This window comes from Pteronotus mesoamericanus, unplaced genomic scaffold (genome assembly GCF_021234165.1).
Source record: "Pteronotus mesoamericanus isolate MK-2021 breed Mesoamerican mustached bat unplaced genomic scaffold, CSHL_Meso_final contig_182, whole genome shotgun sequence".
Taxonomy (NCBI): domain Eukaryota; kingdom Metazoa; phylum Chordata; class Mammalia; order Chiroptera; family Mormoopidae; genus Pteronotus; species Pteronotus mesoamericanus.
Window position 1 is genome coordinate 20,481,325 of NW_026555078.1, and position 26,673 is coordinate 20,507,997.

The 26,673-nt window shown below is 35.1% G+C and overlaps 1 protein-coding gene across 4 annotated transcripts in view; it reads right to left on the bottom strand.

Moving 5' to 3' along the window:
• The window catches only part of PCNX1 (pecanex 1), a 132,963-nt gene that overhangs the window by 21,604 nt on the left and 84,686 nt on the right, over nt 1–26,673 (bottom strand). For all 4 annotated transcript variants that reach the window (XM_054567339.1, XM_054567337.1, XM_054567336.1 and 1 more), the window contains 10 exons: nt 22,475–22,584; nt 22,141–22,246; nt 20,445–20,537; nt 18,048–18,198; nt 15,708–15,849; nt 13,942–14,119; nt 11,221–11,329; nt 9,977–10,106; nt 6,963–7,021; nt 4,776–4,991 (listed from right to left, as the gene is read on the bottom strand). In XM_054567339.1, the coding sequence (XP_054423314.1) occupies nt 4,776–4,991; nt 6,963–7,021; nt 9,977–10,106; nt 11,221–11,329; nt 13,942–14,119; nt 15,708–15,849; nt 18,048–18,198; nt 20,445–20,537; nt 22,141–22,246; nt 22,475–22,584 (1,294 nt within the window). The remainder of the gene's footprint in view (nt 1–4,775; nt 4,992–6,962; nt 7,022–9,976; nt 10,107–11,220; nt 11,330–13,941; nt 14,120–15,707; nt 15,850–18,047; nt 18,199–20,444; nt 20,538–22,140; nt 22,247–22,474; nt 22,585–26,673) is intronic.

A 26,673-nucleotide genomic window follows, 5' to 3' on the forward strand; every position in this document is an offset into this window, starting at 1 on the left:
TTTATATGACACTTATCAAACAAGCATTCTCTGCATTCATTATTAATATTAAACTAAAAATACAAAATCAGATTCAATACAGAATTAGACCCACAGCAATCTAATACTAGCAAAAATATCATCATCACATTCATTTTAATTTTAATTTCTGTTAGGTGGTCTTCCATTTATTTTGTGAATTCCTTATATAAGGACTATAAAGTGATTATACTTAAATTCATAAAGGTACTTACTAAAAGTAATTATAATAACAAGTGCGAGGACACTTTCTTTTTCCTTAGAGAGAATATAACACCATGCATGTTTAAAGCACACTGCTTTGAGAAAAAAAGATGCCAGGAGACTCAGCCCATGTGGCGGCGGCGGCCACAGCCGCGTGGTAAGGGCACGAGGAACAGGCAAGCGCAACCAAGCCGATGAGCTTTGTTATTGAGCGCTCTAGGACCCCGAACAATTCTGTTATTTTCTAGTTTAATTAAACTGGCAAACACTTCCAAAATAATGGTACACAGTGGTGACAAGAAAAACCCGCTGGAACTCCACAGTAACAGGAGTGCCTGCTGTGGCGGCCAATTAACACACTTCAGACTGACAACAGATACACCGGTCCATTTTTCTCCAGAGTAAGGACATATGTCATCAAGTATTTTTCAAAGCAGTAATAAAAATAAAATTTATTCAAATGCCCTCAAATTTTAATCAAATTTGTTTCCTATGATCTACTGAAAGAAGATAAATTATATTAATTTGCTTTTTTAGTACTTAAAATAACTTCAAAAGAAGGACAAATTAATAAATTGGTAAGGGGCTACTTAAAAAAAGTATTGCTGGTTTTTGCTTATTCTGGGTCCTGGGAATTTTTGCATCTTGTCATAAGTGTATTTAACTTTTTCAGCCAGTTTGGTCATCCTTTCACATCAGTGTTACATAGCTTTTGTAGCACATAAAAAGCCTTAGGAAATTTCCCTTCTTTATCCATGTGTTAGAGCAGATTAGAGAGGGCGAAAGAATTATTCAATTTCTAGAAGAAACCTCCTGAGCCTGGTTTTTTTAAACTGTGGCATGAAGTTGGGTCTATTTCTCAGGTTTTATATTTATTGCATTACTTTATTTTATTGATTTTGTCCTCTTTCTGGGAAGTCAATCAAAGGTTTTCAAATAAAAAAAAAATAACCTAAGGAGAGCTGTATGTTCTGCAGATCACTTTGTTAATGGCATATAGAGAAGAGATGTGGCAAGAAGGAATCTGGAGGTTTTGACACATATTCAGGAGAGAGTGAGATCCTTGTTCAGAGTAGTAGAATAAAGTTAAGTACCATAATTGAAGTCATATGGGATATTTTTATTCTACCAAACAAACCACAGAAGTATCTTCTATTCCAATATACCCTAGTAATATATTTTGCTCCAAAAATGAAGTCAACAAAAGTACAGGAATAGATATTAATAACTGAAAAAAGAATTTTGAGACTGAGAAAGGGATTCTAGACTATCTATGAGGCTCTATTACCAATTAGCTAGATCTTTCTGTCAGTTTAGAGTGAATATAATGGTAAAAATAAACAAATAAAACTAACAATCATGAAGACTAGACATGTTAGAATTTGAGTAAAAATTAAAATAAATCCAATTAGCATAAAATTTTTTGACCTCTAAAGTTTGACTTGGAAAACTGCATTTGGTAGAAGTAACATTTACAAATAAAAAGTTAACATGATAGAAGCTGTAATCAGATTAATTTTGATAGAAAAAATGAATAACTCAAGCCTGACATTAATTTACACAGAAAAGAATCCTGAGACTATTACTAAAATGAAAATGGAAATGAAATAAATATGATGCAGTTTAACCAAGACCTATGGAAAACTAATCAAGAAATTTGTTTTGTTAAATGTCACTTAAAACTTAGCATCCATTAGAAGAGAAACTCAAATCAAAAGAATTAAATTAGCTTAATGGGGTATACCAGAAAATACATCAAAATGCTCAGCAGATCCAAATATCTGCATGGCAAAATACTGACACTCCTGATTAATATTTGAAGGGTCAGAGGCAGACAGCCCAGACAGCCCAGGGGCCAACACTGTGAAGGAAAGAAATAACCAAAGATCACAGTAGCATCTGAAGAAGAATATAATCACACCTCATGAGAGCTCTGGATTAAAGAGAAAGGAAAAAAAGCTATATCCTTAAATTATTTAAGCACTCTGTAACAGTAACTATGTATCATATGCTAACTGCTGTGACTGGTGCTGGATACACAATGATGAATGAAGCAGATCTGATTCCTGCCCTTGAGGAGCTTATAATTAAAATATAAAAATAAAAATATAAATATAAACCAAAGGTTTACAAAATACAGCCTTGGGTCAAACCCAAGGCAATAATGGTTTTTATATTTTTAAATGGTTGTTTAAAAAACAAATCAAAGGATATGTAACAGGGAATGTACATAAGTCCAAAAGTTTAAAAACACAAATATAAAATGCAAAGTACGCTAAGCACTAAGGAACTAAAAACAGGGTAATATGAGAGATAACTATGTGAAACAGGTAGTTAGAGAAGGCTTCTCTGAGAAATTGCCATTTAGGTTAATATTTAAAGATAATTAAGGCATTAGCCAGATGGAAGACCAGTGGGAGGCGGGGAGATGGTTGGTACTTTCTGGGCAAAGGGAAGGGCGATAAGGAGTCCTAAGTAAAGAATTTAGCACAATTAAGACACCGAAGGAAGGCCAACATGACAAGAGAGAGGGACAAGGGTGATAAAATAAAGTGAGGTTGGAGAAACTGGCAGAGGCTAGACCATGCAGTGCTGTAGGGATTGTTAAGACAGTTGAATTCTATTTTAAATGCAATGGGGCCTTGGCTGTTGTGGCTCCGTGGACTGGGTGTCGGCTTGCAAATCAAAAGGTCACTGGTTTGATTCCCAGTTAGCACACACGCCTGGGTTGTGGGCCAGGTCCCCAGTTAGGGTAACGTGAGAGGCAACCAACCTATGTTTCTCTATTGTGCACAGATGTTTCTGTCCCTGTCATTATCCCTCCCTTCCCCTCTCTCTAAAAAAAATTAAGATGAATGAATGAATGAATGAAAGAAAGCAAAGGAAAACCACTGAAGAAAAATTAAGCATGAAAGGGACACTGATCAAATTTGCATTTAAGAAAATCACTATGGCTGACTGAGGATTTACAGTATCCCTTGCTGTCAACATCCAGCATGAGTTCAGATCGCAAGGAGTACTATGTTCCCAAACTGGTTTGATTTGAGCTTTCTTTGGCAAACAATGAGAGTCTGGATAGCAAAGGATTTATCCCAAATTTTATCTGAAACTATTTGGTACCAGAGAGTGAAAGCTGCGAGAGTGAGAGAATCTGGATCAATTTTTGATTTGGAGAATTTCTGATCAATATGGTAGATTAAGCAAATAATTAAAAAAAAAAACAAAAAAACCCAATTCGCACGCATAGAAATACTAGATTAAACAGCCTCACACAAACATTTGAACAAAAAAAGAAAGTTAAAGTTACAAAGCAAAGGTAAAATCTTCAGGTGCCACCTCTTCAGAAAGAAGCTGAAGTTATAGTAGTGGTTGGTATAATGGTGAGTGGGTGTTGACTTTTGGATGAGTCTAGTTGGATTAGACTGGAAGGCACTGGATAAGACTCTGGAAGAGAGGGAATTAAGGTCCCAGGCTTCTGATACAGAGGCAGAAACAAACCATAAAACAAGAACAGAACATTTTCAGAGAGAGAGAGAGAATGGATTACAAATGAATAACGATCATCAACATACACTGCCTTAGTCTGAGTGTCCCACAAGTAAAGTCTTATTTCCAGCACATAGGGTAACTTTAGAGAAGCATTTGTCCCATTAACAAAAGATTATATAATATTTGTTATGTGATTCAACACCAGGGTGAAAAAAAGTTATACGGTATACGTCTGATTTAATCATCTACCTAGTCAAATGTTTTCTTATTTCTTATTTCAGGTTAAAAACACACAAGGCACTTCTTAGATACTCTCTCTAAAAACTTCCAAGTCCAAATGTTCCTTAGATTGGAAAGATAGACATTAACAGGATGTTCTTCAATTCCTATAAAACAAGTTTCTATTCATGCTTACAAGATATTCATCTTATAACAGAAGGTGAATATATCTCTGAATGCATGATTTTCTGCGTAGACATAGCTTCATTTGCCGTACACGAAATTGCTGAGGGCTGATGAAAGAACATGGAATAAATGCTTAATGGATGTGGGGTTATATTTTGGGGAGATGAAAATTCTTTGAAACTAGAAAGAGATGGTGGTTGCACGACACTGATGTTACGTGAATTTCACTTCAATTTTTTTAAAAAGCTGTTGAGGACCAAACTTGCCGTCTATATGAAAGTAACTCAATTAGCTACTCTCTGCCGCACACAAAAACACCACATTCCATTCTGCCAGCCATCTAACACATACATGCACTGGTCACAAAAAGAGACTGACGAGGGAGCAAGCGCAGAGCAACAGAAATTCAACATCACCAGGAAAGTAGGTCAATTATACAGTAATGTTACTGCCTTTACATATATGGCATATTGTGAAAATTCTCTGAATTTTAAATTTGGGGGGAAAAAATCTAATGATTAATCTCTAATAACTTTTCTTATCCTACAATTCCAAAGATTAAGGATCAAATTTTCTGAGAGCTTTTGATTTGCAATATAAACACATAAATCTTGGGTATCACAGTAGTACATCATAGAAACAGCAGGTGAATGTCTTACCTCTGAATTCAAGTCCCCGCAGCTGGAAAGTGACCAGCCCATTGCCGATCTCTATAAGGTGCACTAAGGCATTGAGGTAGTCAGAGGCAAGAATGAAACAGTCCCCTGTACTGTAGTTTCCCCACCGTCCTAGGAGCAAATCACCACAGAGACTGTGTTGTAGGGATCTGGTTAAATGTTCATAAAAGATGGAGTTCAGATTGTTGTCATCTGATCCTACAAGAAAGGATTTTTTTAAAATGTTAAAATTTACCCTAAGTCCTCTTTATAACAACATACAAGACAGTTAAAAATATTAAAACTAATTTCCAGTTACGGTTGTACCTACATTTTTGACAAGGAAAATAATATTCGTACTCTTACAAATTCTACATAAAAATGAAATATAGAGTAATGGGGAAAGTTTCAGATTTCAAAGTTAGAAGTCACATAACCTTTCTGAATCTCTGGTTCCTATCCATAAAATGTATGAATTGGAGTAGATAAAAACCTGAGGTCTTTTCCAGCTTTTTAAGAGTCCACAACCTTTTCTACCTCTGTTCAATGAACTACACCTTAAAACCATGCCAGAGAAATGAAAAAGATGAAAAAAAATCAGAACTAGAACAAAGAGAATACCAGTAATGAAAGTGGGTAAAGTAATACAAGGTATGAACAAACACAGTTGTTCAAAACAAAAAGAAATTGTCCGTCAAAATAAATCGTATATTGAGATGGTTAAAACAAACTTAATAAACTGTATACACAGGAATAGCAGCAGAGAACCTACAAAATTTACCAGAGTCATACTTTTAAAAAAATAGGATAAAATATCACCCAATAAAAGAAACGACCATTTTTGGCCCTGGCTGGTGTGGCTCAGTGGACTGAGTGCTGGCCTGCTAACAGAAAGGTCGCTGGTTTGATTCCCAGTCAGGGCACATGCCTGGGTTGCAGGCTAAATCTCCACTGGGGAAGCGCTAGAGGCAACCTATCATTGTATCTCTCACTCTCCCAGTGTTTCTCTCCCTCTCTTTCTCCCTGCCTTCCCCTCTCTCTAAAAATAAATAAAATCTTAAAAAACAAACAAACAAGGAAATGGCCATCTTTAGAAGTAGCCTATGCCAAGCAATAACCTGTAAATGGGTGCCTACAGTATCTTATTGGAGTATGGTAAAATACACTAAGCTTAAAAATTACTTTACACTCAGCCCAACCAAATAATAAAATAATGAAAGGGGACCTCCAACTCTAACTTCAGTAAGATGGTCCTATACAATGCTCTGTCTGCCCACCACAAAAGCGTTATTTCAGGACATGGTCTTTGATGTGCAGGACAGCATCACCAGCATCGTGAGAACTTCAAGTCCTTTACCGGTACATACTAGAGCTGAGATGGGTTTATCGACCAGGACGTGATAATGAGTCATTAATATCAATTAATTAGTTCTCCTTAATTCAATTTTATAATTATAATTTAATCTGATTACTATAATTTAGTTTCTTAAGTAGATAGCATTTGAAGAAATCTGTGAGTCAAATGAATACAAATATTCCTGTCTCCTTGGAGAGCATTATTTCTATTAGTGAATTAATCCCTTGGATTTCTAGTTGATATGTTAATCTCTATGATTAGAAAACTGAGATTCGCATTTTCTGTATCAGATTACTAATGAATGGGCCAGCAAAAGGATGTTTCCCAAATGACAAAATTAGGAATCAGACTTTAGATCATGGTAACACCACCAAAGTGCCACCCACTTATGCCCTATGTTGAGTGACTATTTGGCCCCTCAACGTGCCATCTCCATATACAATAAACTAAGTGAAACTAAACTAATATTTATCTAAACATTCAGGGAAAGGGAAAACAAACATTAATAAAACACATATTGATCAGACTGCAGAGTATTCAAGACCTCTAACCAATTTTACTTTTAACTGTGTTCTATTTTTTAACCTGTGTAAGAACAATCTTTGAATGGCACTTTTCATCCTTATCAGTGTTCTTAAAATGCACTTTATAAAATACGGGTACATAAGTTGTAGCTAGTCTAACATGTATATTTTGCTAAAGTAAACCAAAATAAAGCAAAGGATATTTCGTTTTTAAAAAATGACCATTTGGAACCCACACAGGATTCCCACCAAGTTGGGAGTGAACAAATTCAATAGTTATGCTTCTTGATTCACAAATAAAGCTATTACCTGGATTTCTATCAAGCTGGGAAGCCAATCTGGTATTTGAATGATCCACTCGTTTTGTGCTGAAAATGGCAAAATAAAACATTTTTAGTAACCTTTTTATATTTAAAAATGCCTAGTAATTAAAATGGAGAAAAGTGAGATAAACATTATCACCTGCTGACTATCTCTGAGAAAAATCTATAATTAGCATATTGATAAAGCTCTGGAGTAGCACAACATTAGGGATAAGGTTTTTATTTTTTACTCTCCCACATCCATCATACATAATTGGGGCAGTTATTTCCTAATTGGTATGACAACGACCAGTGTGTAGAGACACATCAATAGGTTTAATGCAAATTAATAATAATAATAATTGAGGAGGATGAAAAAATCCATACCGTAAAAAGATCTAAAAAAAACCCCAGTGCACGAAGCCTTTTTTGCAAGGGGAAGGTACATCTATCAATGTCCAATGGTGCAGTGGTTCTCAAAATGTGGTCCACAAAACCCAGAGTAGGGGACTCAAGACCCTTCCAGGGAGTTTTCCATATTGAAACTATTTTCATAATAATACTGGCTGTTACCTGCTTTCTTTCACTGTGTTGATAATTGCATTGATGGTGCAAAAGCAATGGTGAGTAAGACTGCTGGTGCTTTAACGTGAACCAAGGCAGGGGCACTGAACTGCACTATTTGTTACTGCCACACATGCACAAGACAAAAAATAAATAAATAAAAACTCAAGTTTCACTTTAAAATGGTCTTAATGAAACAATGAAAAATATTAATTTTATTCAATTCCAAGCCCTCAGTACAGGTCTGTTTAACACTGCCTGTGGTAAAACACACACAAACCATGCCTGCTGCACTCTGAAGCCAGGTGGGTGTCTCAGGGGAAGCATTTGTGCAACTACTTCATTTACAAGCTGCACAGGCTACTTTGTTTCAAGGAAGACCATTTTTCCTTAAATGACTGATGGGTGAACTACGATTATTCAGACTTGAGTATTTGACAAACATTTCTCAAAAATGAAGAAAGTGAGTCTGCCATTTCAAGGAAAACAAGTGACAATGGTTTCTTTTGCCAATAATAAAAAATTAGAATTTTGAAGCAAAAATTAGATTTTGGAAAACTTATTTTTATCTACCACTGCTAGCTTGATAGCTTCCCAACACTAGAATTTCCCTTTGTGATTAGCAGTGATAGGAATGAATACGTTTTTTAAAATATTATGTAATGAAATGGGTTAAAACTTGGAAGGTCTACACTATCCAATGAACCAATATTTTCTAAATGATCGATAAGTGATGTTGTAAGATTATGAATGGGTAAAAAGATCCATCCAAAGTATAAAATGTATCAGTGGATTTTGATGTAACACAGTTCTAGAAATTAATGGATATGGTTTTAGATTCTACATTGTAACTAATCTTTAGGAAACAAACCATTTGTCGGCTTTTAGTGAAAGATCAAAGAATATCCACAATTGTCTAAAAAAGCTATTAAAATACTTCTTTTTCAATATCTATGTCTGTGAGCCCAGATTTTCTTCATATACTTCAACTAAAACAACATATTGCAACAACAGATTGAACACAGAGGCAGATATGAGAAGTAAGCTGTCTCTTATTAAATCAGACATAAAAGAGATTTATAAAACAATGACACTTCCAACTGATTTTTTTTGGTGGGATGGAAAATATAGTTGTTTATTTAAAAAATGTTACCTTTGTTTACATGTATTGGATTTATTGTTGCTATTTTTTACTTAATGAACATTTAAATTTTTAAAGTTTTCTAACATGGTAAATATTGGTAGATGAAACCCGTAACAACAAAAACTCTTTGGAGACCTCCAATAACTTTTAGGAATGCAAAAAGGTTCTGAGACCAAATAGGTTAAAAGATGCTGCCATAGACATGATTTCAGACTAAATTTTAGTTGACCCAGAAGAACAGAAAATAATTAACATTAAAATTCACCAAAAGGAAAAACAGCATGTGCAGTTTTTTGATAAAAGATGAGGGAAAAATTTTCAAATCCACATGTCAGTTCATTGTTTAAAAAGTCAGACTACATTTCTCACCTGTACGTGTCAATATGTCAAAGTGTAGGGAAAAAAGCAGACATGGAATGGGCCAGAATCACAAATCAGTCCAAGCCTTTTCTGAACCAAGGTTAATATACATTCAAAGTTTTTAAAATGTTTATGTTCCATAACTCAGTAAGTTTCCTTTTAGATATTCTTTCTTATATAAAATTAGAGAGATTACATACAAAGATAATTATTAGGCACCAAATTAAATAGCCTGAAGAAATAAGCCTAAATGGAAAAACTTTGTGTACAAAATGGTCACTGAACTTATCTTCATGAAAAATAACCTATAAAAAAATTCAGCTCTAGAAATAGTTATTTCTAAGAAAAGTGTAAGATAACTAATTATGACTATTGTAATAATAAAACATTGTATAGCATTAAATTTCAGAGTATTTTTAATGTGGAACAAGTCTAAGAAATAATATTAAAAGACAGAAAAATGAGTATATTCAACCAGAACTATGTTTTAAAAATACTATAACTAGCCCTGACTGGTGTGGCTCAGTAGGTTGGTCATCGTCTGGCGGACTGGACTGCAATGCTCAATTCCTGGTCTGTCAGGGCGTGTGCCTGGGTTGTGGTCCAGGTCCCAGTTGGACACCTGAGAGAGGCAGCCAATCAATTTTACAATCCTTTCGCACATCAGTGTTTCTCTCCCTCTTCTTTCTCCCTCCCTTCCCATCTCTCTAAAAATAACTAGTCTTTAAAAAAAAAATCTTGTAATTAGAAAAAAAGGTAGAGAAATAAAGAATAATCATTCTCCAACTCTTCTAATTTCATGTAATTTTGAAACTTTACAAGTGTTTAGAAAAATTTAGTAAAATATTTTAACACAAAAAATTAACAATCCTCAATTACTTGTATTAATGCCATCAATAGTTTTTTCTAATAAAAAAGATAAGATTGGCTTTCAAAAGTTTTATTTTACTCACTTGTAGTCTCTCTCCCAGAATTTCACAGGTCGGACATACGAGGTGATGAATATTGCACTTCCCAGGAAGGGGTTCAGTGGTGTAGAAAAGAAGGCCGATACAGCAGCCTGAACAAACAACATGGCTGAATCTATGGGACAACTGGTTAAGGACCTTAAACATCCATGTGAGCACACACATGCACACAAATACATCTCACAAACACATTGCAATTATAGCAGTTAGAAAAATAACATTCATGAGAGGACAGAAAAAGATGCTACTGGACCATATGTAGGTGCAGAAGTAGAAAAACACAGCTAGAAAGTACAGCCTGGCACGATGCTCTGAAGGGAGCTAAATAAACACTTGCTAACATGTATTTTATAAAAGCCTATATATATCACTTTTGGGTAGAGATGCTTGGATTTTCCAGAAGATAAAACTAAACTTCACAGATACAAAAAGTCTGTATTTGAACATCTACATAGTCACTAACCTTTACTTTTATTTAGAAAGTACTTTCAAGAAATAAGAATAGAAGATTTTGGACAGGAAGTTCAATTATAATCATATGATTATGAAAAATGTTTTGTATCTTCATTCATTTAAAAATATTTACATAGCCCTGGGTGGTATGGCTCAGAAGACTGAGCACTGGCCTGCAAACGAAAGGGTTGCCAGTTTGATTCCCAGTCAGAGCACATGCCTGGATTGGAGGCCAGTTCTCCAGCAGGGGGCGCATGAGAGACAACCACACACTGATGTTTCCCTCCTTCTCTTTCTCCCTTCCTCTCTCTCCCTAAAATTAAATAAAAATCTTTTAAAAAAATTTCTACACATTTTGTATTTATTAAAAATTCCTGATATATTGGGATGCTCTAAGAATGAGTAATATAAATGTCTAATCACTGGGGTATACACCTGAAACTAATAGAATATTGTATATCAACTGTAACAGAAAAATAAAAAAAAATTCCTGGACTTTAATACTCATATATGTAACATAAATTTTTAAATCAGCATTACTTAATTATTAAACTTTAATACTTTTTTTTACATCCAGATAACCTGTGGACCACAGATGTTACTACGTCCTGAACAATCAGAATCAATATAGGTGTGAACTAAAATACCGTGAATTTTTGGTAACTTATCATATGGTAACCCTATATTCTATGCCTCTGAAAGGTTATGCCTACAAACCAACATTCTCATCAAGGATATGACTGTCCTTTCCCATAAAACTGTTATTAGAAGGATACGGGGCACTGCAAAGGGCTGAGCAAAAGCATGGAAGGCAGAACCCCATGTGATCTGCCATGGGGCAATGTAAGTGTACACAAACTGCAGCTTATAAAGGAGTTCCCAAAGCTGTGGAAGAAGAACAAAAACAAAACAATCAGTAACAAACTTATCGGACAATTGAAAAGAAAACGAAACACCTCTAGAATGTTTTTCCTACCTAATAGGGAAACGGTATTGATATTATTTGCTATTTGCACAAAAGGAAAATATATCAACTGTCAAAACACTGTATTTTTAAGTAAAGTCAGCTAGCTGATTAATGGATTGTGTTTCATCTGTTTAAAAAATTTTATGCCCTCTACTGGCCATATTACTACTACAACAAGCAAAACAAAGAAAGGTAAATATGTCTGTAAAGCCTTAAGTAACACATATATATTTTGACTCTAAGACATTTCCCTCAAATTTTAGTATGTTTTACTAAAACTGAGTATGTTTTAAATACAATGTCAAAAGAATTTGAAAGCAGCCAAGCAGGGGAAAAAGTTGTAATCCAGCTGTCACTGGCTGTTTGCCTAAGAATTTATTACTGTATATTAGGCCTCTGTATACAACCTCAATTGTTACTGTCAATGGAAACACAATACACTTTATATCTTGTTTAAATCAGGATCTGTTTTGTTGTTGAACATGTCTTCAATACCAAAACAAAATTAGTATAAATGCCCATGAGTGCCTCTGAGTGCCAGGCAGCACAAGGCCCAATTCTCCCAACAGGTCACAGAATCATAAAGCCAAGAGGTTCTCATTCAGTGCCATGATTCATGCACCTAATATCTCACATTTAAGTTGTTTAGCTGATTTACAATGAACCTGTTCAACTTCCAACTTAAAAAAGAAATAACAACTTCAACCAATTAGAAAATGCAGATGAACCCCCGCATTCTTTATCATGATCCCAAATTATGCTGGCAACGCTTCGTACTATAATTTCATCAGGATGACAGGAAGTAAAAGTGGGATGTATATTATCAAGAAGCCATTTAATTGCTTAAAAGCAATGGTTCAGAAAACTCCAAATTCTAAATGTGAAAAATACTCAAATTTTGACTTGCAATATTGAAGAAAAAATAATACGTAATTACGTGCATGGGTAAGTAGTTAGTGGATAAAAATATTTTTTTATACATTCAGAGTAATTTCTTTTCAAAAAGTTATTAAATCAATAGTGCATCTTACAATGGTATCTTACGAAATCTATCTAAAGAGATAGATCCCTTCACTATTATTTGCTTAGTATCACTATTAAGTTCTATCAAGTAACTGTATAAAACACAAAGTCTTTAAGGGCAGAGCTTTCTCCGGTTTGTCCACTGATGTTGCCTAAGTACCTAGAACAGTCTGGAACATGATATGCTCTCAAAAACCAATTTGCTTAAAAAATGAAAGCATTAAGAAAATCCAAACTAATACAAGTTAAGTGTAGTGACTCTATTTAAAGGATTGTTCAGTTTATATTTTATTGTAACTTTTTCTCTTTTTTTTCCAACCAGTATAATAAGATGCAATAAAATTTCCAATCTAAGTGTTTAAATTCGTGAGACACCACATGCTTCTTATACAAACAATTCTCTGATTAACTTTCTGGTTTCCTCCTTTGGTTAACCATGCTCACTAGAAGAGGAAATAAGTGATAAAAATGCATACAAATTAGTGATTAAACAAATATAATATTGCAATATTTTAGAAGTTATTTATCACAATAGTTAGTATAATATTCTGAAATTGATCATTACCAAAACCTTGTGCAGATTAATGGTTTTCAACCTGTACTGTTCTCATCCTAGGTCAGATCTCTATCACATCTAAATTACTGTCACAATCTCTTAAGCTGTTCTCCATACCTTTAGGTTCTCTCTTCCCCAATTCATCCCAAATGTGGCTGACCAGGCTAACTTTCCTAAAATTGGGTTTTTCATTGTGTTTTGTTGCTCATATGCTTCAGCTCTGTTACCTATCAAATGGGATAATATATGTCAAAGTCCTTTGTATGTGGTCAGTGTTAACATGAAATCTAAGCTCCATTTAATTTACAAATAATCTGACTGCACAATTGACATCATTTAGAAAGGCAGTGTGGTTCAGCAAAAAGGTTTTTGGAATGGTGGGTAGAACACCCAGATTTTGCCATCTTATATGTAAAAGGACTAAAAGCACCGCTCTTATGCGTGGATATCAAATTTTAGAAGCATCCTGTAAACTTCAAAGTATTCTGCAAATGTCCCATCAAACTAATTTCTGGTTGTTCCCACATGGCCTCACTATCTACCATCTACCATCTTCCATCTTCGATCAGCGGTCAGGTGATTTCTTCACTCCACCTATCCAGCAGTCCACAGCCCAGGCCAGCTATTACCCTGTCTATTTCTGAAATCACCCAAAAAAACTCACCCCCTTTTGGAAGAGCCTACATATTTAAAAATATATACTTAGTGTTTCTCTAATATTTCCACATAGCTTAATCTTATCTTCCTAGCTATTGCAAGAAATTTATCTTACAGATCACAGGTACTAGCACTCCTTAGGGATTCTAAAAGGCTCCTAAATAATCGGTTAAATGAAGAAAAATATTACTCAAAAGATTATGATGTGAATGAAATGCAAGGATAGTCCTCACTAGTGTATTACTTAGGGAGGTCTTTTTACAGAGAGGGATATTCCTTTCAGTGATGAATTACCTTGTTGAAGAGTATGGACATGAAAAAGAGATCCAACAGCATGGTCTCTGAAAATGCTTCATAGTCAATTTTGAAAAAGAGCACAGTGAAGATGACTGTGACATACTGATACGTCGGGCTGCTGAAAGAGGACCGTAGCAACTTCAGACCAGCAATGGTGATCATTAAAGCACCTAATCTATAATAAAGAGAAAGCACAGCTCATCAACCAATGACTGGAAACTTGAAAAAATCTACTAACTTCAGAAAAATCACCACTGCATTTACTAACCTGACTATATATATATATATATACACACACACACACACATATATATACACACACACACATACACATATACTCACACACATATACAGTCTATCTGGAAAAAGTCCAGCTATTGTTATATAACAAGAACGGTTTGCACAACATTGACGAGACCTGGCAGCCAAGGACAGCAATGTTCATGTGTGAACAACAACGGCTTCTCTGTACCAGTCAGTTGGGGCAGGAGACACTGTTGAGTGAGCATGTGTACTGTGTGGCCATTGCATTCAAGATGACTGAGCCAGCAGAGCAATGAATCTGCATCAAATTTTGCACCACACTTGAACATTCCTCCAAGGAAACTATTCAGGTGATTCAGAAGGCCGCAGTGACAGGCAACTAGTGATGCGCAGATTCATCACAACAACGCACTCTCTCATGTAGAGATTTTTGGCGCAACATCAATTCACCCAGGTGACTTAGCCCCCTGAGAGCCCAGATTTGGTGCCCTGTGACTTCTGGCTTTTCCCGAAACTAAAATCATCTTTAAAAGGGAAGAGATTTCTGGCCGTCAATGAGATTCAGGAAAATACAATGGGGTAGCTAATGGTGACTGAGAGAACTGTGTGAGGCCCCAAGGTGCCTACTTTGAAGGGAACTAAGGCATCATTGTCCTATGTACGATGTTTCTTGTATCTTCTTCAATAAATGCCTCTATTCTTCACAGTACATGACTGGGTATTTTCTGGACAGACTGTGTGTGTGTGTGCGTGTGTGTGTGCGTGCGTGCGTGCGTGTAAAATTTAAATGTCTAAAAATGACTTCTATAGCTAAGCAAAACACATCCTATAATAAACTATCATAATATTCCCCTTTAATATGTAGTATGATTCTTACTCTTTATATAAATCAGTTTAAAATATAAGTTAATAGTATTACAATTCTGACATTTGGTTCTCTGGTTTCTCAATATTTCTATTGCTTTAACATTAGTAACATTCAGCACTTAAAAAAACATATTAACACTTACCCGACAACATGTGCTTAGTCTAGTGGGTAGTCGGACTATATGATAACTACACAGGGTGGGGCAAAAGTAGATTTTTTTAATGAAAAATACTACAATAATTACTAAATAATAATAGAAGAATAAACTGTGTTTTACATACTAACAACATACTCTTGCCCTACCCTATATATGGTCAGATTTACACAGTACATAAAAATAATCATTTCCCAAACGTACCATCTAATATTAAAGGCTAATCTTATTTAATAAATGTCCTCTCACAAAATACCAATTGACAATGAGATGTCTGGAGTAGTGAAATGCCAAGAACAGAAACAGATATTCAGAAAAGGGAAGGCAAAGAAAAAATTTCATCTGGACTTTTTATCTCACAGTGCCTTGCACCAAAAAGACACTCAATGATTATTTGTTACTTAATGAGTAACTTTAAGACATAGCTCATGATTGTCCCCAGCAGTCCAACTGAAATTAAAGGAGTATTATACTTACTCTGTATCCAGTTTTTTTGGACTAGCAATTGTCTCCGCACTGCTACTAAGTTCATTAAGGACAATCAATGGATAGATGATATTCTTCTCCATAAAAAGAAGCCACACATGAAGTTTCTCAAACCACATCATAGTGGCTGCATCTAACAAGGGAATATAAGTCAAGGAGACCACGTCATCTAATGCATAAAACAGTTTGGCAATGTGATGAGAAAGGAAATCTTACAACTCAAAATCAGCTCTATTATAAATAATGTAAGAAATCCAGTACTTTAATCAATTGTCAACTTCTATGACTTCTGAGACACATGCAACTTTGCAACTTAAATGTAATTTAAATAATGTAAATTTAAATGTAAAAAAATGTAAATTTAAATAAATTTAAATTTATTTTAATTCTTAAAACCTCAGGTTTTTAAGTTTTTTAAAGTTTTTTTAATCATGTTTCTTTTATTACAATTGTCTCAACTTTTCCCCCTTTGCCCCCCTCCACCCATCCCACCCCCATCCACCACTCCCACAGTCAATTCCCACTCTGTTGTCCATGTCCACGGGTCATTCAGACATGTTCTTTGTCTAGTCCCTTCCCCTTCTTTCCACCATTGTCCTCCTTCCTCATCCCCTCTGGTCCCTTTCAGTCTGCTCCATGTTTCCATGCCTGTGGTTTATTTTGTTTGTTTGTTTATTTTGTTGAACAGATTCCACTTACAGGTGAGATTATATGGCATTTTTAAAACCTCAGTTTTTACACATAACTTTTTCTCACTCATGCCAGTAACTTTTGGACAAAAGTTTACTTTATTAGACTGCTCCTTTGTATTTAAAATCCCAAAACACACACATACATACACACCTTATAAGACATACATCTAAGAAGAGAGAGATGTTTTTGATTCACACACTTCATAAGAGTCATTTTCACTCCCAATATTTTTTCCAATACTTTAATATTTAAATTTCATTGGGGAAAGTATCTAGGATAATCTGAACGATTTAAAATAAGGTTTTTTGGCTATATGATACAATGTCACCAGACTTTAGGAAATTCTCTAATGAATTCTCTTTCAGCTGCTAAAATCAGTAGAAAGAGGGGGGAAATCAACATTGCTAATATCTACTACTTTCAATAAGTCAAAAATGTTATATTGATTCAAAATTTGTAAAATTTAAGATCAAAAATAAAGAAACAATATGATCAATGATTTACTTTAATGAAAATTGCTATTTAAAACAAACCATATACACTTGTTATCATTTACATATGAAAGCAATACTGATAGTTTATCATTAAAAAACATCATTCTGAGATATTTTCTTCATGGTAAGAATCAACCAGTACAGATTCTTATACAGCTTTATGTTATTTTCCCTTATTTAAAAAACACATATTTTATAAAGGGTCTGCACCATGCTAATACTGCAACCTACACATTAGTGATTCATTCAATTCTCTCTCCAGGATCAATCTGGGAACCAAGATTACAGTGCATCCTAGGGAATTTGCTTTGGGAATGCAAAGTCAAGATTGGTATAGAAAACTTCCCAAAACTTTAGAGTTCTCTAAAGAAGATACTATACCTTCAAACAATTGAGGGATTTCCTCTCTATAGTAATTTACTAACTGAAAAAAAGGTTGAGAAAAAAGATTGACTTGTTTAGTCACTAGTGTGTACTAAATGATGACATATATATGAACTTTTATTATTTCTCTAACACAAGGAATATTACAGGTCATGGGGCCAACAAGACTGACTACTTAACAGGACAGAAGAGTCGGGGCATAGAGGGGCAAGCAGGAAGCTTGCCAAGCAGACTGGACTTAGATCTTTTTTTGAGTCATTTTATACTTTATCCCAAATCTGAACTAATAGCAGCAATTACAAATGTTTTAACTTCTTCTCACCTCTTCAACTCTTTTATACCCCTCTATGGTAGGACACAGTGTCTCTGGTGGAAATAGGAACAAAGACCTTTCTATTCTCCCTAAAGCTTTGAGTTAAAATATTTTCAATAGAAGCCCTAGAGAGGACTGTGTTTCCTGCATATGGCAAGGAACATTAAATCCAAAAGTAGTGGCTGGAAAGAGAAGTCACAGACACACATGGAAGGATGCATCAACGAGGTCTGTGAAGAACAATTTTGAGGAGGAGGAAGTTTCATTCTGTGGAAAGTTGCACAGCAGCACTGATACTTGAACTAAAATTAAAGCACCCTGCAAAAAGTTTGACTCATTACAGCTTCAAACCTAAGCAGAAGAAACATAGCCAAAGTCTTACTTATTTAACTGATATCTGACATCTGACCACAGTATTCAACAGAAGGGCATTAATGAAACACTTACTTCGAACTTCATACTGATTATACTCCACTGTCTTCAGCAGGGGGTGGGAGAAACAGTGCCATGGTAGCTGCTTCCTAACTTGAGGGAGCACATAGTGGGTGACAAAACCTATGAAGCCAACCAGTGCATACAACACATACTTGAGAGCAGGCTGAAAAAGGAATACGGTTGAGAAAATTAAGTGTTTTTGAGACCCATGAGAGAACTTCTAATTTGTCAGTTTAACTTTCCATTTGACACTGGAGAACAGCAAAGTCAATTTTAGAATCTAAGAATTAAACATTTGTCTACAGTTTCTATAGTAGAAACTATATGTAGTTTCTTCTGATTATCAGTTATCAAAGTTAGTGATTGTTCATGTATTACAAAAATTTTTAAATGTGTTTACTACTTTCTTTGGTGTCTCACATTAACGTACAATGAGAGAGAGGCCCGAAGTGTATTGCTTCCTATTCTAAGAATGTTCTATGTGACTTGCAGAATAATGTATTAAATTGTCTTAACTAGTACAGATAAAGGACATGTGCTAAATAAAATTGTAAGTCTGAGTGAAGAGCAGACTAGGATGGAAAAAAAAGAATTCTCTTTTTGTGCCTTCACATGGTATCTCATTAGAATAGAGTTCTGATGTCTATCTAAATTAACAAACGAGGAAATCAAGTACCATTGCTTCAAATATTCAAATTAAACATCACATATATAGAAATTCTGGAACCGCTTGGACAGGAAGAGGCCTCCACCTGAGCCCTGAAGACCACTAGGCCTGACTCAGTTTGCAAGTGCTCAAGAATTAATAGTTAAGTTAGAAGAGGAAAAAAACCGGGCAAAAATGTTAAATAAAATTAAGCAATACAACTTTTGCTTCTGGCCAAATGGAATAATAGGGATTCACTCTCCCACATGGACCAACCAAAACAGATTAAAATATGTGAACTGAATGGCTTGCAATACTCCAGACATAAAGTAATAAACAGAGAACCCCGAGAGAAAGGAAACCAGTGAGGTCAGAGGCAGCACTGCCCCGGTTTGCTGCCCTGAGGGGGTTTCCAGGCTGCGGAGCAGGGAGGGGAACCACACAAAGCCTGGAGCCTGGAGGTGACAGGAAGGCACTGAGCGCCTGGACAGGCTACGGCAATACAGCAATACGTACAAAGGAGAAAAATGTGAAGATCTGCAGAGGGGCTCCCTTGCGTATTCAGGCAAATAAGCACAAGTGTGTGAAGAAACTCGATGAGACCAGAGAAAGAATCATAAAGGATGGGAGAGAACAGTATCCAGCACACACAGGGCTCAAAACAGTGCCCATTCCTAGAGCCACGCTGGAACAGCTCAGGACTCACAGGGCGCTGGCCAGAGTCTTCAAAAGGGTATAACCTACAGGGGGAGTATTAGCCCTCCACTAAAAACAGCCCTGGTTTCACTTAAATCGGAAAAGCAGGGGCTGAAACAAGTCTGTTAACAAGTAACTACCGAAAAACAAAATTCGAAACGAATTCTAGGAATATAAAAATATCTAATACACAACAAGGTAAAATTTATAAAGCTCGGCATCCAATAAAAATTACCAAACATGTAAACAATCAGAAAATGATGGCCCATGAGGGAGAAAAACATCAATTAATCAAAACCAACCTGCAAGTGACAGAAGTTAGAATTACGAGAGAGAATAAGAATGGAATGTTCAAAAAGTTAAGCAGAGGCATGGAAAAATAAAAGATAAATAAAATAAAGAAGACAAATTTAAGATGAAAATTATAAATTCTGAGATGAAAATATGCTGGATGGGATTAATGGCAGATTATACAATACAGAAAGATCAGTGAAGTTGACAATATAGTCATAGAAAATATTCAAAATTAAATACATGTACAAAAAAAGAATAAAAATGAACAGAGCATCAGTGAACTATGGGACAACGTCAAGACATCTAAGATGTACAAAAGTGAAGTCCATGAGGTGTAGCTGAGAGAGGATTAGGGAGCAAAGCAGAAAGAGAAGGACAGAAAAAACACGTGAGGCCAAAGTTTTTCAAATTTGATAACAACTAGACCAGAGAGTCAACGTAACCCAAGCACAAAAACATGAAGGAAACTATGTGAAGCTACACAACCCAAGTGACAGTGGGGAAACAGAGATCAGCACCAAAGGAGGAGGAGCACTGGGGGCGGGACTGTATGGCCCGTAGGTGAGCAGGACTGTGCTGGAGGGATGAGACCCGAAGGCCTCGCCCACACCCGGGCCCAAGTCAGAGGAGGAGGCTCCAGACTTCTAGGTGTATTGGAAGGAGAGTTGGGGGAATTCATATGTTTCAGCAGAATGAATAAACATTACAATCAAATCAGAAATGAGTCCAACAGGTTATTTTCTCCCAAATAAAAGACCCAAACAATTCCTTACCTGCAATACTGTGAACACTGTGCTTACATGAATAGCAAAATATAGCACTCCAATCACAATGCATACTACTAGGTCAGACTGTAAACGTTCACTCTGAAACAAAACAGAATTATCAAATAATTACATAAAAATTTGAAAAGATATTTCCTTCATTTCCAACTAGCAAATTGCTTAAGAAACAGTTTTTTCACTGATCCTATTTTTTTTTTAGAACTTCTAGAAATTTCATAGCTACAAGTCTTATTTTCTTCCTTAATTTCCTCATTATTTTCGTTTGACACTGCAATACCAAGGAAATTAAGCTTACTCAGCTAGTTCCACACACTATGTAACATATCATAACAATGTCTTTTATAATGAAGCTGTGTATTTTTTTCCTCTAATGGTCTCTAAGTTTTATGGGAAAAGGAAATGAGGTACTTAAGTTACTGTATCACTTATAGGGCATATCCTTTTGCATAATAGTTATATTTTCATTAATCTTTTAAAATATTGAAACTGAATGCATACATCCTATGTTACTGACTGGATTTTTGGTTCTTTTAGTGGTTGTAGTAAAACCCAGGAACCTCTACATATCTCTGGTTATTGACTGACTCGTAGACTTATACTTTGAAGCAGGATTCAGAAGTAGTCTACACTACATGTAACATTAAATATCCTTTGCTAACATAGAAACTAAAGTAAAAAATATATATATCCTGAGGCAGTTTTGTATTTTCTAAAGAATATATGACCAGCCCTGACCAGTGTGGCTCAGTTGGCTGTGCATCGCCCTGCAAAGCAAAAGGTCGCAGTGCAGTCCCCAGTGAGGGCACAGGCCTGGGTTGCGGGCTCCACCCCCAGTCTGGGGGCACGTGAGAGGCAACCGATCCATGTTTCCCTCTTTCTCCCTCCCTTCCCCTCTGTCTAAAAATAAATAAATAAAATCTTTAAAAAAAAAAATACGTGAATAGCTCCAGTTCACGGAGGGTAAATACTGTGTCTACTTCTAGACCTCTATAAGAAGGTCTGTCTTTCACAAATGAAAAAAATCTAAAATAACAACGTACAAAAAGAACTTTATGTTTTACTCCATAAGGCAGATATGAATTTATAGAATTCATTTTTCAAACCATCACTAAAGGAATGCAGGCAACATTAAAATTCACTAAATTAGAAAATTTTTAAAATTACTGTATTTACTTAAGTATATTAAATTAGTCCAGGTTTTTGTTCTCTCCTTCAACCAGGAAAATCAACACACACAAGACATACTTTTCAGACTCTCCTTGAGAAATAAAACACACTAACAGACTAACGGATGACTTACAAGGACATAGTTTTTAATCAATAAGATCAATAACAACAAACTCTAATTTATGTTAATATTCTTCTTTCAAATCCCAGTTTAAGTGAAATAGAATTAAGATGTCTGTAAACAATGAAATGACTTAATATCACCTGATCTAAAAATAAATGTTTAGTATGCTGTTCTACGTAGAAATCAATTTGAGGAATGAGCATTTCTTTCATGTTAAAATTTTAAATAAAGGCAATCAACAATGTATAACTAATATGTAACTATATAAAGTTATGATATATAGCTATGCATTTCCCCCAATTATTAAAGGCCTTTAAAAACTATTCATTATATAAAATGATGAACTGTATAAAATTTAAGTCTTTTAAGTGATTTTGAAAAGCTTAAACTTACAACAGAATTCCTAAGTTTTTCAGGCAGTGGATCTTTTACTTCAGACAAAGGATCTTCTGGATTTTTCTCTTCTGTTTTTGGAAAAATCTTAGATTGCATCAAAGAGCTTTATATTTTTAAAAAAGAGAGAAAATAATTAATATAAAAATATACATATAACATGAAAACCAACACTTCCAGTGGTAAATACAGGTCATGATAAAAAACCAAGTGATCCAAGTATACTTAGTTATTAGCAAATGATATATTTTAAAAAAGTTTAAGATGCCATAAATAATCAGAAATGCCAACTTATTTTAATTTTTTTAATTCAGTAACAACTAATTTCACTTACAAAAGTACAGATGGATCACTGCTTTGTCGGCTGAGATGATAGGATACTGCCACTAACAAACCACAAAAAACGGAGAAAAGTACTGGAATATGCTGGCCATCCCAAGAATCCTGTTGGGGGAAAAATGTGATAGATAATATGTTTCTAATTTATGATCTGTCATATAATCGTTTAGGTCAGTACTTCGGAGAAAAGTAACTAAATTCAACAAAAACCTTTTAAATCATATTATTAATTGCCTTTTATTCCAGATAAATTTAGATTTATAACTTTCTGATGAGCTGGAATCTAGCTGCTAGATTATCTTCAGATTTCTTTTGATACAAAAGCTCTATTTGCACACTAGGAATAATACCTTTGCTCCTGACGCATGCTGCTGTCAATCCCTTTCAGGTTTAAAGTGATATTAAGCTTACAGTAAACTATGTTCTCCATTTTGAAGAATAAAATAACTTGGTGTAGTAAGCTTTTGATTATAATAATAACAGAGGAGGAAAAAACAATACATGAAATCACATTAGGCCAAAGAAAATGTTAACATTTGATATGCTGCTTTCTTGATGCCGTTGCTCATATAATATGCCATTCTATCTTCCAGAGTACTGAGCAGGCATTCAGGGTTTCCTGAATGAATAAACTGTACTACTAACCAAAAGCTAGCTTCTAAGGCCTATCACACACGTGAAAGTGGCACGTCTGCTCTGCTCACTGCAATCTCTGGATTCTACTAGCACAGTACCTGGCAAAGAGTAGATAATACTAATTTAAATACTTCATCTTTCTCTGGGGATTTGGGAAGGAAAAATGGTAGGAGTAAGGAGCCAAATGATAGTTTATTATACAACTTGCTTTTATTCCCCCATTTAATAACAGTCTTAGAAATTGTTTCACATTGCAACAGACACCTTTTGTTTTAAAATGGCTATATCAAAATCTTATATTGAACACTATATATCAAGCCCCAATCTTAGATCTTTGTATTTCCTAAATAATTATTAAAACGATCCTTTGGAGATATGTACTATTATTCCGCAATTCATACATGAGGAAAAGCAAGGCACAGAGGGTGTAAGTAATGTGTTCAGTTAAGTGGTGGAGCCAGGGACCGAACTTCCTGGTGTTTACTGAGAAGACAGTTAATCGGTGAAGAGTTTGAGAAAAAAAGATAAATACGTAAGAAAACAAGTAGAAAAGAAAAAATGTATGCAGGAACACCACTTGCACAGCTGTGACAAGGTAAATGCATCAGGGCACGAGGGAGACAAGAGGACTGCCAAGGGCAGAGACCCGGAGTGAGGCGGGGGACGAAAACAAGCCAGCAGCTTCCGAAAAGCACAGTCAATGGATGATGCCTAAAGCTTAAGACTATACAAGGTGAAGAAATATGTTAGTTTCTTAGAGACATGAAGGTAAATACCAAAAAGAGCAGCTCAAATGGAAAGCAGTGACTATAAGGAAGAGATAAAGGGGCAGGGGATTGCTGTTCCTGGTGTGTCTTGAAATATTTGACTCTTTAAAATATATGCATGTTCAACTTCGGTTGACGGCAGATAAACTGTGACATATTCATGCAGTGGGAGTAAGGAGGATTTAAAACTAAATGGGATACTTCTCTGCAATAAAAAGGAGCAGACTACAGATACAAACAATGGAGATGAATCTCAAAAATATTATATTCAACAAAATAAGTCAGACACAAAAGAGTAAATATGGCACAATTCCATTTATGTGACAAGCAAGAACCACAAACCAAATCTACAGTAAAAAAGTGGTTAGGGCACGGTACTTTCTGGTGGTGATGGAAGTATTTTATGTCTTGATAGGGGTGTCTACTATGTAAGTGTACACATTTGACAGCACTTACCAAATTGTGTACTTAAGATATGTGCATTTCATGGTATGTAAATTTTGCCTAAATTAGAACAAGTATTTGGAAAAAACCCAAAAGATGCCTGCCTTTATTTGACAAATACTTGACACTACTTTTTACTGCTCTCAGATAAAAACAAGTGTCCTTAATTGATCTCAAAATGACTTATTTTATTACGATTAAGGATTTAGAATCATCACAGATTCAAAGTAATTCATGATTACATAAAAAGATAGTAACTGCCACCTTTATTGAGTCACTACCTATAAAAATAAAAAGCAAAACAAACTTAGCCACCTCTGAGTTTCTCTTGAACTCTTTGATTCAGAAGTAGGAGAAATGACAGAAACTATGAAAAAAAAAATGCTTAGGGAAGGTGACCTCATTCAAAAGATGAAAAGATGGGTTTGTTCTACCCACTACACCATGGAAGTTTCTGCTCTAATGGCCCAACTCTAGAAATCTTTTAAAGATATGAAAACATCTGCAAAGTACATTTACAAAGTAGTCTTAAAGAAAAATGTTTAGATTTCAAAGAACAAAAAAGTTCACGGAAAAACAAGAGTAAACACATGGAAAGCAGGTATCATGAAATAATGGATGTAAAAGTCTATTTTAGTGAATAGATCAAAATAAAAATTAAACTATTTCTAAATGTATGCAATGATATGTCCAAATGATTTCCACTGTCCAGAAGTTAATACTGTCAGAATGTCTTGTGTATTCTTCCATCATTATTCTATGGATAAACAAGCAATCATGTGTGTTTAAAAAAGAAAAAAAGCACAAAAGAAACATCCTTTTTTGGCATACTGCCTATCTTTCAAAAAAAATAAAAGAAAATGTGATGTGGTGTGGTGTGGTGTGGTGTGGTGTGTAGGGGTGGGGTGTGTGAGTGTGTAGTGGAATATTATTCAACCTTAAAAAAATAAGGAAATCCTTTCATTTGCAACAACATGGATGAAACTGGAGGGCATAATGCTAAGAGAAATAAGCCAGAGAGAGAACGACAAACACTACTGAATGGTATTAATTATATGTGGAATCTTAAAAAAATTTAATTCGCAGGAACAGTAGAAAAGTGGTTGCCAGAGGCTAGGATGTGGGGGAAATAAGGAAAGGTTGGTAAAAGGGTACAAATTTTCAGTTATAAGATGAATAAGAACAGAGGATCAAATATATGACATGGTGACCATAGTTAATACTGTTTTACAAAACAGAAATTTACTAAGAGTGTAGAAATTAAATGTTCTCACACACACAAAAAGGTAAATATATGAGGTGATTGATGTGTTAATGGGGAAAGTCCTTTCACAATGTATGCATATACTGAATCATCATACTGTACACTTTAAATATCTTATAATTTTATCAATTATATCTCAACAAAGCTTGAAAACAAACAATATCTCTTAGAAATCATTACGTATTAACACACAAAAATCAGTTTTATTCTTTATCAGTTGTATAATATTCCACTGTATGGCTAGATAAAAAAATGACCATTCATAAATGAGAAGTATTAGTTATTTCCAGCTTTTTGCTGTTATAAACACTGCTATAATGAAATCCCCGCACATCATCTTTGCTCATGCACATAACTAAACCTGAAAATTTGTTACGTTATAACGGGTGACATCTAAAACTAAAATAGTCTAATGAGAACACCATGACTAAGAAAGAAGAGAAAAAATTTATTCTCCTACCTACCTTAGGACACAGGGCTCTTAGTTGGCAATTTTATAATTGCTGCTCTTCTGCTACACAATTAAACAGGCCTTTGTAAGCTAGCCATTAAAACACTAACCACACTGTTCACTTCTGTAACTGCAGCTTCGAAATAATGATTCACTTAACAAAACATGACTCAAAACACAGATCTAAAATCTTACATGAGGTTTTACAGGTGGTGCAGGTGGGAGAAGCGTGGATTTGGATCGCACTGCCTCCGGTTCCTTCCCGGGCTTAGCTCCATCAAATAGCTCCCTCTCTACTAGACTTTTCTCCCTTCCCCTTTAAATGCAATCAAGTTTCAGACCTTTTAAAAAAATCAAAAACCAGAAAACAATCCCCAGCATATGCACCAGTTTCCAACTATAGTCTAGAAAGAGTAGAATACATTTCCTTAATATCCATCCAAACCTCAATTTAATCTGGCTTCTTCAGCCCAAACACCAGAGCTGCTGCTTTTGTTACAGTCACCAGTATCCTATTTACTGGCAAGTTCAATAAAAACTGTTTTCAGACTCTACTGCCTCTGAAGTCTCCTTTCTGTTCCCCCCAACACTTAAATATTGGCATTTCCCAGGGTTCTACCCTCACCTATTTT